The sequence below is a fragment of the Zonotrichia albicollis genome, chromosome 6, assembly GCF_047830755.1.
Source record: "Zonotrichia albicollis isolate bZonAlb1 chromosome 6, bZonAlb1.hap1, whole genome shotgun sequence".
In the NCBI taxonomy this organism is placed as follows: domain Eukaryota; kingdom Metazoa; phylum Chordata; class Aves; order Passeriformes; family Passerellidae; genus Zonotrichia; species Zonotrichia albicollis.
This window is the reverse complement of record NC_133824.1, coordinates 37989118-38006185: the sequence shown is the minus strand read 5'-3', so window position 1 is coordinate 38006185 and position 17068 is coordinate 37989118. Positions and strand designations below refer to the sequence as shown.

The window sequence follows — 17068 nt, the reverse complement described above, 5'->3', positions numbered from 1 at the left end:
GGATTTGGCAGATCCAAATTCAGTCAAATTCAGTTCTTTCCATTCCCTTACTCTACCTAATTTATCAAGATTCTGCACTTTCTTGATGACCAGTTATTTTCTTCAAATCCATTTATCTTACAGCTGTGAGGAAAACTTTCTGCAAAAGAAAAAATGAAACACTTGAGCCACTTCAGCAAGAATCCCATCTGTTGTTCCAGGACCCTCCAGCATTTTCTTTTTCCCATGAGGATGAGTGCATACCATATGAAATACACGCTAAGCTCCTGAGCAACAAAACTAAACACCACATCCGAACATGTGTTCCTAAGTTTGGAAAACACGATTAGTTGGAGCAGGATCAATAAAAAGCAAAATTAGAGAATACTTCCTTTCCTCTCTGAAGATCACACACAAACGTGATTGGGTTTTATAATGTGACAATGTCTGGAAGATCATTTGACCTTGTAAAATGAGTTTCTTCTGAGAAGTGGAATGCTTTTAGTGGAAGTCAGGAAAAGATCCTTTGCAAACAGCAGGGAGAGGACAGGGGTAGATAGAACAAAATAAAAATGTGATTAAAGACAGGTGGCGCCCTTAATTTCAGTTTCTCCACATTTAATGAAAAATCTGTGTCACAGCGCTAACAGAGTTAAAAATTAATTGCCCATTGTTAGCCAGTTTTCAGAACAAAGTGAGAATTTGCTCACCCTGGTATTCTACAATATCTGACAACCACACGTAAGGATTGGCAGAGCAAGGAAATATTAATAGGAAAATAACTAGGAAAATATAGAGCTGAAAATATTAATAGGACAGGTACAAATGGAAAAGCAAGAATGCCTATTCATATAGAGGAAGATTAAAGAGAACACCAGAAAATTGATATTGATATTGATATTAGTAGAAAGAATAAAAATTGCATCTAATGATACCAACCCTTGCACCAAAAGCTTTTGACCTGTATTTTGGATGAAGGACATTCAAATATAAAAAAATGTTACACAACAGTGCAGCAAGACAGCTGGCAGCAAGAAGCAACTAGAAGATGTGTTAACATAATGGAAGTATGGAATCATCCAGGATTTGAAGTGAACATTATGCTGAAACAAGACTACAGAAGACCATAAACTCTGTGGTGAATGAGCATAAAGTCTAAATGAAGGGATCCACAATGGAGAGGAAGAAAATGGGCAACGGTCCAATGGTTTTGTAGAAGTTGTCTTTTGTTCTACATGATCCAAGAAGGCAAGAAAGGAAAGGAAAAAAAACAAAATCAGTCTAAGCCAAACTTTCCTCTCTTTGGAGGAAAACAATGCAGCAAGTGGATAAAAGTGAAGGAACACAAGTGTCACAAGTTTTAGAGAGTTCTTAATAATGCAGATTGATAATGGTTTCACTACAAAACAGAGAGCCATCCCTCTGGAAAAAGGGCAAAATGACTCAAATGTGCAGGCAGAAATCAGGCTGCAGTTCAAGGTGCCAAATCTACACAGAATCCGCCCAATGAGACTTCACAGCTTCCCCAAACTCAAACCAAACTGGTGCAAGACAGACCATTGTGAAGACATGGAGAAAAGCTGAGTATGTGTCTCAGGAAAACAACATTCCTCAGGAACATTCATAAGGTGTCCAAAATTTGCCTACACAACACTACAGAAGTGCGGTCCATGCCCTTATTTGAATGTAAAACAATTTTACTTTAATGAGCCTGTATTTTAAAAGTCTATTAGTTTCCTTCTCAGAGCACTTCAATGGATACAATCAATAACTCCTAAAATATTCACATCAATAAAACAATCAAAAAAATACTACAGTTATATTGATTTAAGCAAGACAACCTTTCAAACCATTTGACTGTCAATGGCATGTGGCTCCTTAAAGAATTATGCATGTGAAAACTTGTTTTGTATTAAATGTTTGAAGATTCTGAACATTTGCAAATCCAGAGGAAGTAAATTTATGGCAGCAGTGCATATGTTCAACATAAAGGTCAGAGAATAGATAGATGGGGTATGTTATTAAAACAAGCTATAAACACAGTAAATGTTTCCTTGACAATGTCATGTAGTTTTTCCTCTGAGCAGGAAGTATCCCAGCTATGCCAACACAAATGCTGGGTTCCAGGACAGGAAATAACTGTGTCCAGAAAAATTAGCAGGACAGTGTACTTCATTTAAAAGAATATTTGAAATGAGATTCCTTACAAATGTTAAAACCCACAATCTCAAAAAAGGCAAAACTCAATTATTTAACTTCTTATCTGCATTTTTTAAAAAGTTAGAGTAATAAACAGCAACTTCACGGGATGTAGGTAACGTTGCTTTACATACGCTTTTCTGCTTACAGTTTGCTGTGAATTAAAAGCAGCAGAGATTCAGAAAGAGAACTTCATGCCAATGAAAGAACTTCCTAAGGGTTTCATTCAGAGTTGATTGAATCAGAGGGCAGCTGTTTTGGTTACTCTAATGGGCTTTGGTTTGTGCCCTAACAATACAGACTAATCTGAGAGGCTCCCATCAGATTTATACAGGCTGTTGTAGGCCACAGACACATTAGACTGGTCCAATTCTATGCCAGGTTTTAAAAAAAGATCAAGAAGTGGTCAGAGGTTCTCAGGAGCCCAAGGAAAGTGAATGGCACAGACCATACAACCATGCAGCAATTTTTCTCCAGAATGCTTAAAATATCCACTCTGCAAAAAGACGTTTTTGCACCTTCAACCATTTTATAAACACTAAAAGACTTGTCTAATTAGGGAACAATAGTTCTGCCTAATCTACAGCACATGGTCAGAATGGTTTCTGGAATGTGGCTGGGAGTGGCTAGGGAGTGGTGTAAACTCACAGCTGGAATATACTCCTGTGGAAGCTCGTGTCTACCCACTGGTGCAGTGGATACCCAGGGAATTGTGGATGCTTGCAATCACCAGCCTGGCTGCTGGCAGCACCTGAACCACAGCCTTGGCAGCCCCACTGTCTTTCACAAATGCTCCCCAGCAGGAGAGATTCTTCTGAAGGTCTGCAACACAGAAAGCCTCTCTCCCCAAGTTCTGCTCTCAACTCTCCCTTCCTTTAGTGTGGAAAAGTGACGTTGTTTGGTCAGCTCTACACATCCCACAGGATTTCACCCTTAATTAGTCCTGAGCAAGTACAATCTAGTGTGCAACCACGTAGTCTTTCACAAATATTTCACAAAGTGAATTCTTTCATGAAGATTTCAGCATGTGACTCTCTTTCAACAGGCTGCATAGCAAAATCATTTCCCCCAGTCTAAAAGGAACATGGCTTTCAAATATGCTTTGAAATTCCTCCCACTTTGACATGTATAGAAAGTACTTCTATAATTTGCAGAACATTTTAACTGGCTTCTTAGCAGGACAGAGGATTTCACTAACTCAGAGGAAAAAAACTTGTGCTTTTAAAGTTACATTTCCAATCTTTAGAACAAGATTAATGTAAATTCGTTTTCTAATGCTAAGATTCAAGGTACTCCAGATGGCATTAATGAGAACTGTGTAGACCATAATTATGCTACCTGTACTTTTCTTCACACTGCTTCAAGATTCCTAGCAATAAATACAGCCACAATTATGCTGGGATTACTTTTGATAGGAAACAAGGTGAAAGGAGGACAAACATTTGATATACTTTCATAAGACAGAATCTACTTTACTCAGAAATCTAAATGTCAGAGAGGCAACAATCCACAGTCAGTACAATAGCAGTTGGAAGGTTAATACAGCCCTGTATATGCCAGTTTGCCTCTTTCACTTCATTAAAAAGTTGGAAGTCTACTCACCAGTTTCCTGGGGGAAAGATGTTCATCCATAAGCAGCTCTCCATCATCTTTAATCAGCAGACTGGGATTTGGGTTGCTTTGCCAATTCAAATCAGTTTCCTGGTCTTCAGATGAGCCTGGATGAGAAACTCTGTCAGGATTCCACTTCAGGTCCATCTCAACATGCTTTGGACAAAAGGATAATAAGCAGTCGGATTTTTCTACCCATATTTATTATTTTCCTGTCAGCAAAATCTATTTTGGCTAATCTTGCAAGACAGAAAATGCCTGTGGAGATACAGGTTTCTTTAATCAGCACAAACCCAAAGGTATGCATTAAATAATATGTTCCTCCTTTTCTTCACCCTGAAGAATTACCCAAGTCTCACACTCCATTCAGCTTTGAGTGTAAGCTTCCACAGCAAGTTATGTTTGCAGGTACACAAGAAGCTGAGCATGCCTAAAGCTCTGTACAAAGAAGAAAGCTAAGAACAAACAACTCAGGACACCTTTCCAGCCACCTCACTACTCCACTCATCCTTCTCCAGTGTTAGTGAGCTTCCCATCCACACAGGCTGCCTGCCTACCCATTTCCTCTAGAGAAACACGAGCAACACCCAGCAAAACTCTGCTGGACTCCAGAATGCAAGTGCCAGTACTGAGGTGCAACACCACCTCTCAAGCATTTTGAGCTCTGCCTGCAGGTAGCATGGACGAAACCTGTGTTTGCTGTCCTAAATCAAACATCCCAGCACTGTTACTGCCTCTAGGTTAGGCAGGCAATGGCCACTGACTTCTAGTTCTAAAGACAGTCTTGGAGAAAATAAATTAAAAATACAATTGAAATAAAATGATGTTTCCTTCAATTGAGGAATGAAATACCAAATTTGAAGGTGAAACACTTCAGATGTGGTCATTCTTCAATTCCCAAAGATGTCACTTTCACAGAAATATTAACAATTACCTTTGAAATATGAGAGTAAGCATATGTACACCCGTTAGGGTAAAAAAGCAATAAGCTGTACCCAAATGGTACAAGCATTACTGTGATTTATACAGCTATTTACTACTACTTGGCAACAAGGAAGTATCACAGCTGGAAACACTGCTGTAACAACAAAAGACTAGACTGGAGAAAAGCTGTCTTGCTCTGCTGAAGGGACACCTGCAGTTTTGTTCTGTTCTCCACTGCGAAGCAATATTTATTCTTAGTGCTGGAAAAGTAATTAAATGATCAAGCTAATCATAACTGGCTGACAAAGCATCAGTGGTGGCCAAGACCTGAGAATTACCACTTTCCTTCCTCCTCAGACTAATAAACAGTTAAACAGAGGAGTAACTTCTGTTAGGACAAATAAGGGTTCTGACTGCTCAGCTGGTCATCTCTACTTGAGAGGACTGACTGGGTACAAGGTGAAAGAAATTTGGATCAAAAAGACTTCTTTTGACTGCTTAAGTCCAGTCAAAATTCTTCATGTGCACCAGAAAAAAAATTTCAAAAGACTGTACTGACAGAAAAAAACAGCAATGAAAAACTGATGATACACCAAACCTCACCCTGCAGAACCTACTACACTCTGAAGGGAGGAGCCAATCCCTCAGATTCCTGAGTGCTCCTTCTGTACACTTGTCAGGGCAGAAGAAGCTCACAGAAAGCAAACCCTACTTTTTCCAGGTCACTGCACCTACCTGGCAAGCACTCCTACAAGAGAAGCTGACTGCTCAAATGTGCTACACCTAAGCCACAGCAATATTCAATGCCTAAAAAACATGTTCAGGAACAAATTCTTCAGAGTCACAGAACTCCTTTCAATCTTTCTTACTGTCTTATAAAATAACCACCATAAAGTGAATTGAGTATTTGCAGCTTCTAAAACCTCAGTATGCCTATAGTAGTGTAAGGACAACTTCCATACTTCATCCGATTAGAGGGAAAAGAAACCTCAAAAACACTGTATCCTGCATTTTAGAAGCAAAGTTACAATACACAAACTTCTATTACCCGTTTCTTTTTCTAAAGAATTCTAGAATTTCTCAGATTTTTTTTTCCTCTACTTTCTTTAGAACAGGTCAGTATGATTCAATCAGTATAGATTTGCAAGAGTCATCAGTTGTCCCAGAAAATTAAACCATCTTCTGTAATATGAAGACCTTCTGATGTTGTCATTATTGTCCCAAGAAGGAATTATTTTGGTCAATAACTGATTTGAAGTAGACTCTTCTTGTTACATACATTCTGGAATCCTTTGTCAGTTGCACAAGACTTGTGTTGGATTGTGTACAAGTACTGGTGGTTCTAAGATTGTTATTATCCAGAGACAATCTTGTGCATTATCAGAGCCAAGCGGAGCAGTAGTCAGAGAACACTGATGTAATGTGTGAGTGCAAAATGAGATAACAGCAGGATTTTGTAGATGCAGGCTGCAAAGAGTTAACACACTTACATCAAACAAATTACTGTTCTCTCTCTGTTGGGCCATCACCATCACATTTCAGAACATCCTCAAATCTTTGAAACATGTTGATACAGCATTTACTTTAGGCTTGACAAGAAGGAGATCAATTTGTGGCTTAATATCTGAAGTAATACTTTGTTTTATACTTCCTGCTATTGATCTGCTCTTGTAATTATTGTAACATTGGATTAGTGAGGAGAAAAGTATTTTCATTACAAATTGTTCAGGATCAAGTTGAATTATTGTCAGCAAGCAAAACTATTTTTTTTCTATCACTTCAAAGCTTTTTCCAGAGACTAAAGAATATCTTTCTGAACATGGATCAAAATAACATGTTCAAAATGAGATTGTAGAAAAATTAAGAGTGCAGAAATCCTAGTGGTGAGGTGCCAATATTTAATAAATCGCATGAACCTCCGAAATCTCCAGCACGGTGTAGGAGCAAGAAGGGGGCCTGGCATATTTGTCCTCCTAGAGACACAGGAGTCACACTGCTTGTTTTCATCAGGTCCAGCTGATGAACCTATGTCGGATCTCAAGATTTCAGTCCTGAGATGCTGAGCCTCCGAGACCACCTGGGGGGGGCTCGGGAGTCCTGGAATGTTGCCAGAAGTGTCTGGTGGCAGGACTTTAACCCTGCACAGGAGACGACAAGGATGAGGGCTTCACAGGGAGAATGGTGAAGGGATTAGTTAATTAGAGAGTGAGACACAAGGTTTAAGATTTATGTACAGGGGGGCTTGGAGGAGTAAGATGGAGGAATTGGGGTGTGTGCTGTCCTCCTTCTGTTCCTCTTCTCCTCCATCTTCTTTGGCCACGGTGGCACCTTTGGATTGGTTAGTACTGAGAGTACACCGAGTTATAAGAATAGATGGTATTGGGGAAAAATGATAAATATTGTATACGTCACAATGGGTATAAAGATACGTGGCTGCCCGGGAGGGCAGAGACAGTGTGCCCATGGCTGACTGCTGAGCGGATCTTTGTTAGGCTGAAAGAACATCTTTTAGATAAACAATTAATAAACATAAAACCAGAAGGAAGAACTGAAGCCTCTTCTCGTCCTTCGACACGCGGGCTGCCCCAAGGCCACCCCCGGGCCTTCCAGGCCCCTCAAACAGCCGAGATAAACCGGACAAACCTACACCTCTGCCAAACGCACAGGACAAGCCAGCAGTGCCCCAAATGAGTGTTAGGCTCAGTGGGACAGCTCCCAGGGACTGCAAAGCTTTCGGCTGTCACTAAAGAGGTCTGAAAAGCCATGAACCTGAGGATTTCCTTCACGACCACGGTGGTTGCGCTGGATGTATGTTGGATCCATGTGCCGAACAGAACCATTCCCACAGTGCTTTGAGGGACTCACAAGGATGGAAGCTAACTGCACCTAGCACAAACCTGCACTGAATCCAGTGGGACAGTATTGAAGATGGAGGGAGAAGATCCAACTTTCATTGTTCAGCATCGACTCCACTTTATTCATCAATCAGGCACTTTTTATAACAGTGTTAATTCACTTCATGCATATTGCAAAATCTGAGCTCCTGATAGGCTGTAGAGAAAACTTCAGCTCCTCCTTTTGTTTACAATACCTGAAGTTAGTTTACTGAAACCAAGATCAGTGTTCCCACCATGATATGAAAGGTTCTCAAAACCTTCATATCTATTCCCAGACTGGCCGTCTGTTCCCAGTAGCAGCCAAGGACAGAACGGTCTGAGAATCTTGTTGTTTATATAAAAGGTGGCTGAGAACCTTAATTATTTACAGGATCAAGCCTGGGAAAGGCTGCTTTACAGCAGGCTTCTATATTTCCCTCAGCTGAATACCTTCATGGCCTCTTTCTTTAAGCCATGCTTAAACCAGGCTCTCCACAGGACAGCACAGCAGTACTGGTAAGCACATGAGTGTGTCAGGGGAAGAGAAAATGGCTGGAAAATAATGGGGTTTTATAGTGCATATGAACACTGAGAGGAATAAAAGATGGAAAGAAACCAATGAATTAGTTTTTGCAGGATTTGCATCAAAAGTTATAACTTGACAGGCTCATACTTGTGTGGATAACTAGAAGCAAACAGTCATTGAGTGCAGGAGAAATCGATGACCAGAGCAGTGAGAAGGAAGATTTTGAATTCCACAAAGAGTTAATCTGCCAACCTCCTCCAAAGCTGCCACTCTCCTTACCCAAGTGAGTGTGTGTAATCATGGTAAGTTATTCAATCCACAGACATGTTGTGACAGTTCATTAAAAACTGCAGGACACTTTCAACATACATAAATACCAGTAATGAAAACCATTATTAAAATTAAATGATCCTTGGAACAACATGTTATTTAAAATCCCCTCAGAATACTGTAATTTGCTAGGAAGAAATTGGCAGAGAATAGTTATTTGATGTTCTTAGGGTCTGACAATCTGGTAAGACTCCAAGATTTTATTTTCCTGCTACAAGATTTATCGAAGAGTCAGCGACAGGATGGTGTATTCTTCATGAAATATATATTAATACTCATTTCAAATTCAGCAATTGCCAGAAATGTTTGACTCAATATTAATTACAGCTTCTTAAGACTGGGAAAGAACCTCTGAATTGTGTGACTAGGCATGTTAATTTCTAATGGAGCCTTCATGACATTACCTAAACAGTTTATCCAAGCAATTAAGTTACCTTTTGAAAACACAACACCCCCCCCAACAATAGTAATTAATCAAAATTCACTCTAGGAAAGGCATATACTTCTATATATAAACATCCCATACAAAAAGGAATCTCTACTGCCTCAGACTAGCTTCTCATCCAGCATCCTCTCCTGCTCTGTGGAGACTCATGCCTTCACTGGACACAAAGTGTGCCATTTCAGTGGGGGCACTGCAGTCTCTGGACCCTTATCTATAATTTTTGGTCACCAGCCAAAACATTCTCTAGCAAAAAAGCTCATTTGAGAACCATTGTGCTATTTATCCTTTCATGACAGGAAGCTTGCACTGCAGACTTCCATTTCTCTTGTCTTGCATAATATGATTTTTGTCTGTTTAATTCAGAACCACAAATTACAGTAGTGCCCATACTGTTATCAGTGACACAGAATGAAAACAAAGAATTCTGTATTTACTACGAATTTGACAAAACGTTTGGTTTACAAGTCTCAAGAGAACTATGAGTTCCCTTTCTAAGTGTAATTTTGCACAAGTGCACTGCAGATAACCTCTTCTGGAAAATAACTGTTTGGGCAGCTGGAATTTACTATGATGTCATCAGGAAACTACTGTTACAATAATCCACCCATAATGGCAAAAACAGTTCCTGCAACATTCATGTAATATAAAGCATCCTGCAACACATCACTCTATTTTAGCAGGTGCAGCTTCTAAAAAGCTGAAAAATAAGACATCAGTCCTGTTATTAATATGACTTTTTTTTTTTTGTGTGTGTGTATGACTAAACATTCTGATTTAAATCTTCTGGCTTTCTTAAGCAGAACTAGGAAATGCCTACTTCAGTAATGCTACTTTAATACCAGGGGATCATGCAAAGAGCATTCATAAAGATTCCCCTTCTGTGTCCCACTAAAGAAAAAAAGCTTTTAAGGGAAAGCTGAAATATTAAGATAACAATATCCCATTTAATGCAATTAAAAATTCACTGACTTTAATGACACTGAATGACTCGAACGCTTGCGATGATATTTTTGTGTAACTGGTTCAGTCAATTTGAGGCCTTGCTTCAAGCATCCAAATGTGCATATAAAGCAAGTGTACTGATTTATCTCATTTGTTTACCTTCCTTATTTATGATTTTAAATCTATAAGAGTGTTCTGACAGTTCTTTGCTATTAAATAAAAATCCTGCTCTACAATTAACACAACCATGGCAGGTAAGCCTTGGGATCTATGTCCCACAGACACGTCAGGGAGAGCTCTTGGGAGCTTTGGGGACATTGTAACACCCCCATGCATGGAGCTGAGTTCAAACTGTGCTGTCACTCAAAGCAGCAGTGATCCCAGAGAAGAAAATGCATGCTACAACCCAGACACAGTTGAGATAAAAGATGTCTAATATAACTTAAAAATTAAGCAATAATAAAAAGGCAATGCCTTTAAATGGCACCAAGTTCTCCTTTATATATCTACAGATTCCATGTAGATATATAAAATAATTTCATCATTACAATTGCATATATAATACTTTTCCCCTGAGATCCTGCTGAGCAGGGTGATGAGAAATGTTTTATCATGTGAGCTGGCAATACCCCCATATTACATAATTCTGGAGCTAGATTGCCAAATGTTTAAGGAAACTGCCCTGTATGACCATCCAGGAGCCAGTCTGACATTCACATTCCCACCACCCCAGACTTTCACTGTTGGGACCAAAGTCTCTTCAGAGTGGGTGACTCCAGTGACCCCAGGGTGTCCCTCCTGGTCCCTGCACACCCACACAGTCAGGCAGGGTTTCCTCACTGGCTCAGCCCTGGGTTTCCCATGGGAGAGTCTCAGATGTCTGGAACCCTAAAGCAATTTAATTGTGGTGCAGTAACACAGAAACAGCTGGAGCTGGCACATTTTGCTTTTTGCCTTTTGCTGTGCAAAGCCCTGTGAACCCCACCCAGGCACAACCTGCAGCTCCCACTGCAGGTGCACACCCAGCCTCCTGCTCTCAGTGCACTCCTCAACAAAACGTCCTCACAGCAGGATATAAAAGCAAACCACTCTCTTTTATATCTTCTATTACATTTCAAAGAAAAGATAAACTGAAGTCTAATCAATTGGTTTTAGTTTTTAGAGTCCTGTGGTGGAAGGTGGTCAGTGGTAATTTCTGGATGGCTACAAATGTTCGTAGATTCTCTCTGTACTGCAAGTCTCCAGACAGTGGCCATGGATGAATATGGATTATCTAAATCCTTAGATACTGCTAGATGCTACAGATTGAGGGTTTTTTTTCACCTATAGGTGAACTTCCTGCTGTAAGAAACTATCTCAAGACACTCTTCTGTTTTCTGTCCCCACAATGAGCCCTAGAAAAGCAAAGCAGAGAGCAGGATGTGGGGATAGTTGGTAAACAACAAGGGTTATGAAAAACAGAGCTCCAAGGTACCAATGCTTTCACTCTCAGAAGGTTGCCAAATGCACTTAAATTGTTTCAGTGGAACAGATAACAGTAAGTCCTTCACCATTTTATCAAAGTAGCCAGGGATCAGGAAACCAAATTTGACCCTTCATGACCACAAGCTTTTATCAAACAGTGTCCAGACATTAAATAAGGGAGCAATGAGGGTGGTCTAGTTAAAATCCTCTTTATCTTATGAAAAAGTCCTATCATGGATAGCTAATGACAAGGTACACAGGAGTCAACATATCCGTGCTTGTCACACACACAGATCCTGCCTTAAATGTAGATGTCACTGGAAGATGTATTTACTTTCCTTGCACTTATAAGACATAATAAGCAATTACTTAAAAATTCAGATGCTAGGCATTTTTTAAACACACTAAGAAAGGACATAAGCAAAGCAAGGTTTTGTAGAATCAGTACCTTTTCAAGATGAACAAATATATCCTAACCCATGGACTCAGAACTAAGCGACAGTACAAAGCTACAGAGAAGAAAAATTCAATGGTTTTGGTCTTCATGGCAATTTTAAGTATCCACCATTTACAAGAATTTCCAGATTCCAGCTGAGAAAAGGACAATAAAATGGACCTTCCCCCCCCCAGCTACTACTGCAATGCTTTTATGAGCCTTTTGAAACAAACTTCTGTGCAGGATAAAAATGCAACATATATGGCATTTCTGAGTTTCAACGTACTCTGGTTGTCCTCAAACAATTTTCAGTCAATTTTGTCTGGTAATTAAGCTGTTTAAAGCAAGAGATTCCTTCCTGGCCTGCAAAGGTGTTGAAGAGTGACTGGGAAGTTTCTGATTTCCAGTGTGTTGCTCACATGAGACAGATTGCATAAAAAGAGATAGATTCTAGAGGAACTTGTAGAGAAACACTGAACAGTGGGTGATGCCACTGTTAGCAGAGCTTATTTAGTAACAGACATTGCCAAAGTGTTAGCAAGGGCAGAAGACTCACAGTGAAAAGGAACCATGAGAAGTCAGTTTGGGCTACTGATGAGGTGGCATTTTAACTGTCCTGCTGGGCCAAGGCAACTGCTGTAGTCAGAAACAGTTCCTTTACAAACACTATCAGAAGCAGAGATAGTCCAAAGTGGTCCTTTCCCTGGCATGCTGCTGTAATTTCTGGCAATCAGTAAATTCCCAGTCCAAAAGGTGAGTAGTGTTCAATGGCTGAGGAGGTGTATGGGGAACAATTATTTGTCATGTCTCAGGGCATGACAAATAGCCATCCAATGACTAAAGAAGATACAGAAATTTCATCAGGAAGCAGTTTTAAAAACTGAGAAAGTATATTTTTGCATTTTATTTATTTAAATTGTGGAAGACGGGCATAGGTTGCTTGGAGGCAAAATTAGAAATTGGGTCAACAGCAGTTAGAACTATGGAGGATACATCCAACTGTCCATGCCATTCATTAAATTATAGCTTTCTTTTGCATCACCTCATTTCATTTCCCCTTCTATCCAAAGCATTTAATGGAAAGAATTTCAGTTCTGCCATTTATCCTCCAGGATGATCAGCTTTGCACATAAAATTCAAGATATGGCCATAAAGACATATCCATACATGAACCTCCACTGTTTTGAACCCCTATTCTCAGCATTTTTAACAGTCTGTTTGACCAGCTGCAAGATTCTATTTTCAGATAACAAACACAATAGCTAAATGCTCTTTCCTGAATATCAATAATTTACTTAAGCCCCTTCATTCTAAATATCTTTCTTTCCCTCACTTTGAACTTGGGTGGGTACTCCATTAAAATAAAGCACAACCATGCCAAATCACCACATAGGAACGTTGGAAAAAAAAAAAAGGGAAACCAAGGTAGATTTAGAACTCCATTCTAAAAAATAATTTAAAATGAAAGATGTAAAATATGCAAGATAAACAGCCAGCTTGCTATACTTTGAATATTGCTTCCAGATGTGAGAAGCTGTAGTCAAAGAAAGGTGTGCTCTCTGGTTTTTTTTAAATATCAGATAACGTTTCTGTGAACTAGCTAGAGTCCACAATCTTTTCCCCTTAATACAGACACAGTAGTACTTATTGCATCTGCCATGGGAAATCTGGTTTTCTGATTTGTATAGTAATTGGAATTGTGGCCCTACTGATATAAAATAGGCTTTACTTCCAATTTTTTTTCAAGCCCACATGTGACTCCATAGAAGGTATAAAACCAGTAACCATTAGAATAGTAAATGAAAATCATGCAGATATCTCTAAATAATTTGTGTGAAAAGCTCATTAATTTTCCTGTTTAAAAAAGTAACCTCTTTAAAGTTTCTAACAAACAAATATTAATCCATTCCCATTAGTGACAAATGTAGCAATCCCAAATTTATGATATGTTACATAACGTTACTATTTTGCAGCACTTTTATACTACTACAAACACTGAGGATAAATGTGATTTCTTTAACAGTGTCCCCTAAGGAACTTCAGTTAGAAAAGCACCTGCATCATCATCATCATCAATAAAATCATTCCAGTCCAATGCTAAACTCACATCTGGTTTCACATGGAATCTGCATCCTGCTTTATGTGGGATCAGGTCCCTTGAATTGTGGAAGAACAGGCTGATGGCATCCCAGGCCATGGGCAGAGCCTGTTCTTTTACTAACAGCAGTGTACAACCAACAAACTGAGCTGCCCACTGGAAGGTGTGCCCATCTATCAATCCCTTGAGAGGTCAGACCTACAGGAGCATTGTCATTCTCAGTGTTAAAGCCAAGAGAGAGATCACAAAGTCCAGAAAAAAAATCACCACAACAAAAAAACCTCCACAACAAAACCTGTTAATGCCAGCAACTCTGAGATCAGACATGCCTGAACACTGTACATTTAATTCACAATTTTAGGCAAGTCGAAACCAGACAAAATAACATGAAGAAAAGTAATACCATTAAATGGGAGAGTAATTTTAAAAGGTTCTGAAACATTTTCAGTAATTTGTACATTTTAAATTACTTTACCTTTTCTTCCAATGCCACTGCTGTTCTGCATCATTTCCCATTCCTCTCCTACAGAGATTTTAATTTAGTAGTCACAGCTGTTTATCTTCATTTATCTTGACTGACAGGTGCTCATAGTGTTATTTAATTGTACCATGTCCTGCTAAAACAATAGTAAGAACACAATCTTCAAGACAACAAAAAACAAAACAACAAAACAAACCCAAGAGAGTCTGAGCACTTAGCAATTAATAAAGAGAAGTACTTTATTCACTGTAGCAGCAGAAGTCCATGCTCAATAGGGCTTAAAAGTGGAACAGGACACGAAGCAGTAGAGCTTAGAAGAGCTTAATGAAAGCATAACTCATTAAAGTTCCCAAAGAGACCATGAGAAGGTGAAGGACTTGATAGAGAAGGATCTACATAGTTGGGGAAAAAGAAGCTTTTTACTGATCAAAAGGAACACTGATTTTCTGGTAGGAGTAAGTTGATTCTGTGTTAGAGAAAACATAGCCACTGGGGTAGCAGGGGATAAAAGTTTAATGTCAATATTTAGCATACTTTCGCTGTATCAGTTACCAGAAAATATTGCCATGTAAAAGCAGTCAAAATGGAAAATAATAGGTGAGCAGGAACATTTCTATCAGGAATCAATAGCTATATGAGACAGGTGCAGAGCCAGGAGAGCACAGGCCTCACAGACAAGACAAAGGGAGAGCTGAACGTATCCAATTAACTAATTACTGACTGCTAAAACCTATGAGGGGCAAAGAGAGTTTCTTGCTGACAGAAATAATTTTCCATACCACAGAGGGGTCATGAGCAGGGCAGGGACCATACCTGAGCCCTTTCTGCAAGAAGCTGAAGGAACTTTAAAGCCGTAACTTTGGCACTGGCAAGGCTCTTCAGCCCCTCAAGCGCAGCTGAGGGGGCACCATGGAGGAGCACACCCTCTCAGTGTGAAACACCTGGGGATACTTCTACAACTTACACCTGCCCAGGATTATTTATTCATTAACTTCGTTCTCCTCAGAGCTCCACCAAAACACAAAATTCAAACACGCTGTTCCATCTACCAGAACATAAACAGAGACTTTCAGTCTCAGACCTCAGGTGCTTTCCACCTGCACATAGGCTGGATTGCTACAGTGATGCACATGCCTTGGTGGGGTTTTCAAACTCTGGGAAGCATGGGAGGTGTCCCGCCCCGGGCCGTGTGTCCCGCTCCAGCCTGCGTGTCCCGCCCCGGGCCGTGTGTCCCACACAACGGCCTTTTCCCAACGCCCCTCAACCGCGGTGCACAAGCCCTGGGAAAGGAGGGGAGCCCAGCCCCAGGCCCACGCCCCCACACACACAGACCCCTCCGGGCTCCCACCCTCTCTCCCCACAGGCCGGTTCCTACCTGCCGGCCGTGCCGGGGCCGCGGGGAGAACGGGAGAGCAGCGGGGAGGGAGCGACAGCGGCCGCCCGTCGCCCGGCAACGCCGCGGCCCCGGCACCTGGAGCGGCCCCCGGGCCCGCCCATCCATCCGTCCGTCCGTCAGTCCATCCATCCTCCCTTCGCAGCGGCCCCGCCCGCTGCCCGCGCCGGGAGGAGGAGGAGGAGAGCCTGAGAGCCTCCCGAGGCAGGAAGGGTTCAGGGCTGGGAGCAGCAGAGCAGCGCGCATGCAGTGGGAAAAGCGGCGAGGCAAAGAGCGGGAGCAAAATCGGGGGAGCAGGGGTGAGCACGGAACTGAGGACAGGAACGGGACGGGAAAAGCAGCAGGCCCTGTGTGGGACTTGGGTGACCTGTGATCACACGGCTGAAATGATCATCTCTGTGGACATCTCTGTTCCTCACAACATCCAAAACCTTTGCCGGCCGATGAATAACGACATCATCATTCACAAAGGTGATCCCACACTGCTGTAGTGTGTGCAAAAAATGCAGCTTGTGGTAGATAACAAGGCTGGTTTCACCAAATGATTTTGCATTAAAAAAAAAAAAAAAAAAAAAAAAAAAACCAACAAAGAAAACCCCCCAAACAACCAACTAAAACCCAAACAGACTGAAAGAGTAAATTTCCAGACCAGAAATGTCAAAAGATTAGACACGTGAGAATGAAGTTTGTAATAATCTGGATCCAACAGATGTGGTTCAACTTTTGTTGGTGACATCATTAAGCACCTCAGTGCAAGAGGGCAGCTCTTACCATTCTCACTCACAGAAGACACCTACATTTCCACATTTCAATATAGGATTCGTACATCAGGCACCTAGGAAGATGTGATTCCTACCACATCCTCTGAGGTGCTCAGTGGTCCCACAGGAAAAGCCTGCTTTTTCAGGGCTTTACCTTCAGGATGGCCCCCAGCATTTTCTCAACAACAGCCCTTAGCAGTGTTTCTCTCAGGGGCAGAAAGGCAAGAGGTCTGGAGGGAAGGCAGAGTCCTGCCGGCCACGTAGTAGCTGCTGGGGTTTTGACTACACTGCTTGCATGCAATTCACCCCCTCACACCTTCTTAGTGAGGATGTGGGAGGGCAGCAGCTGCTGGTGAATTGCATCAGCATTTCCTCTATAACTACATTCAATTTACTCTAGGGTTTGGAAAACACTTAAACCATAGGTCAGGAAATGTGTTGACTCCCCTCTTGCAGGGTCTGACGGTCAATTAACATCAGGGAGAATCACCAGGGGACTGATTTTTCCAAGATGATGAGCACACTCAGCTCCACCTGCTGTCATTGCAATCCAGCTGCCCATCTTCACAGGAAGGAAGGCAATGGGCCTTGACGTGCTCCAGG

At 41.1% G+C, this 17068-nt stretch overlaps 1 protein-coding gene across 2 annotated transcripts in view; it reads right to left on the bottom strand.

Moving 5' to 3' along the window:
* LRRC56 (leucine rich repeat containing 56) overlaps positions 1-14443 on the bottom strand; it is a 48097-nt gene extending 33654 nt beyond the window's left edge. For both annotated transcript variants that reach the window (XR_012580847.1, XM_074543260.1), the window contains exons 1-2: positions 14306-14443; positions 3781-3945 (exon numbers count right to left, since the gene is read on the bottom strand). Coding sequence is in view for 1 of the 2 variants with exons in the window: in XM_074543260.1 (XP_074399361.1) it covers positions 3781-3936 (156 nt within the window). In the remaining variant the exon portion in view is untranslated. The remainder of the gene's footprint in view (positions 1-3780; positions 3946-14305) is intronic.
* Between the last annotated feature and the right edge of the window lie 2625 nt (positions 14444-17068).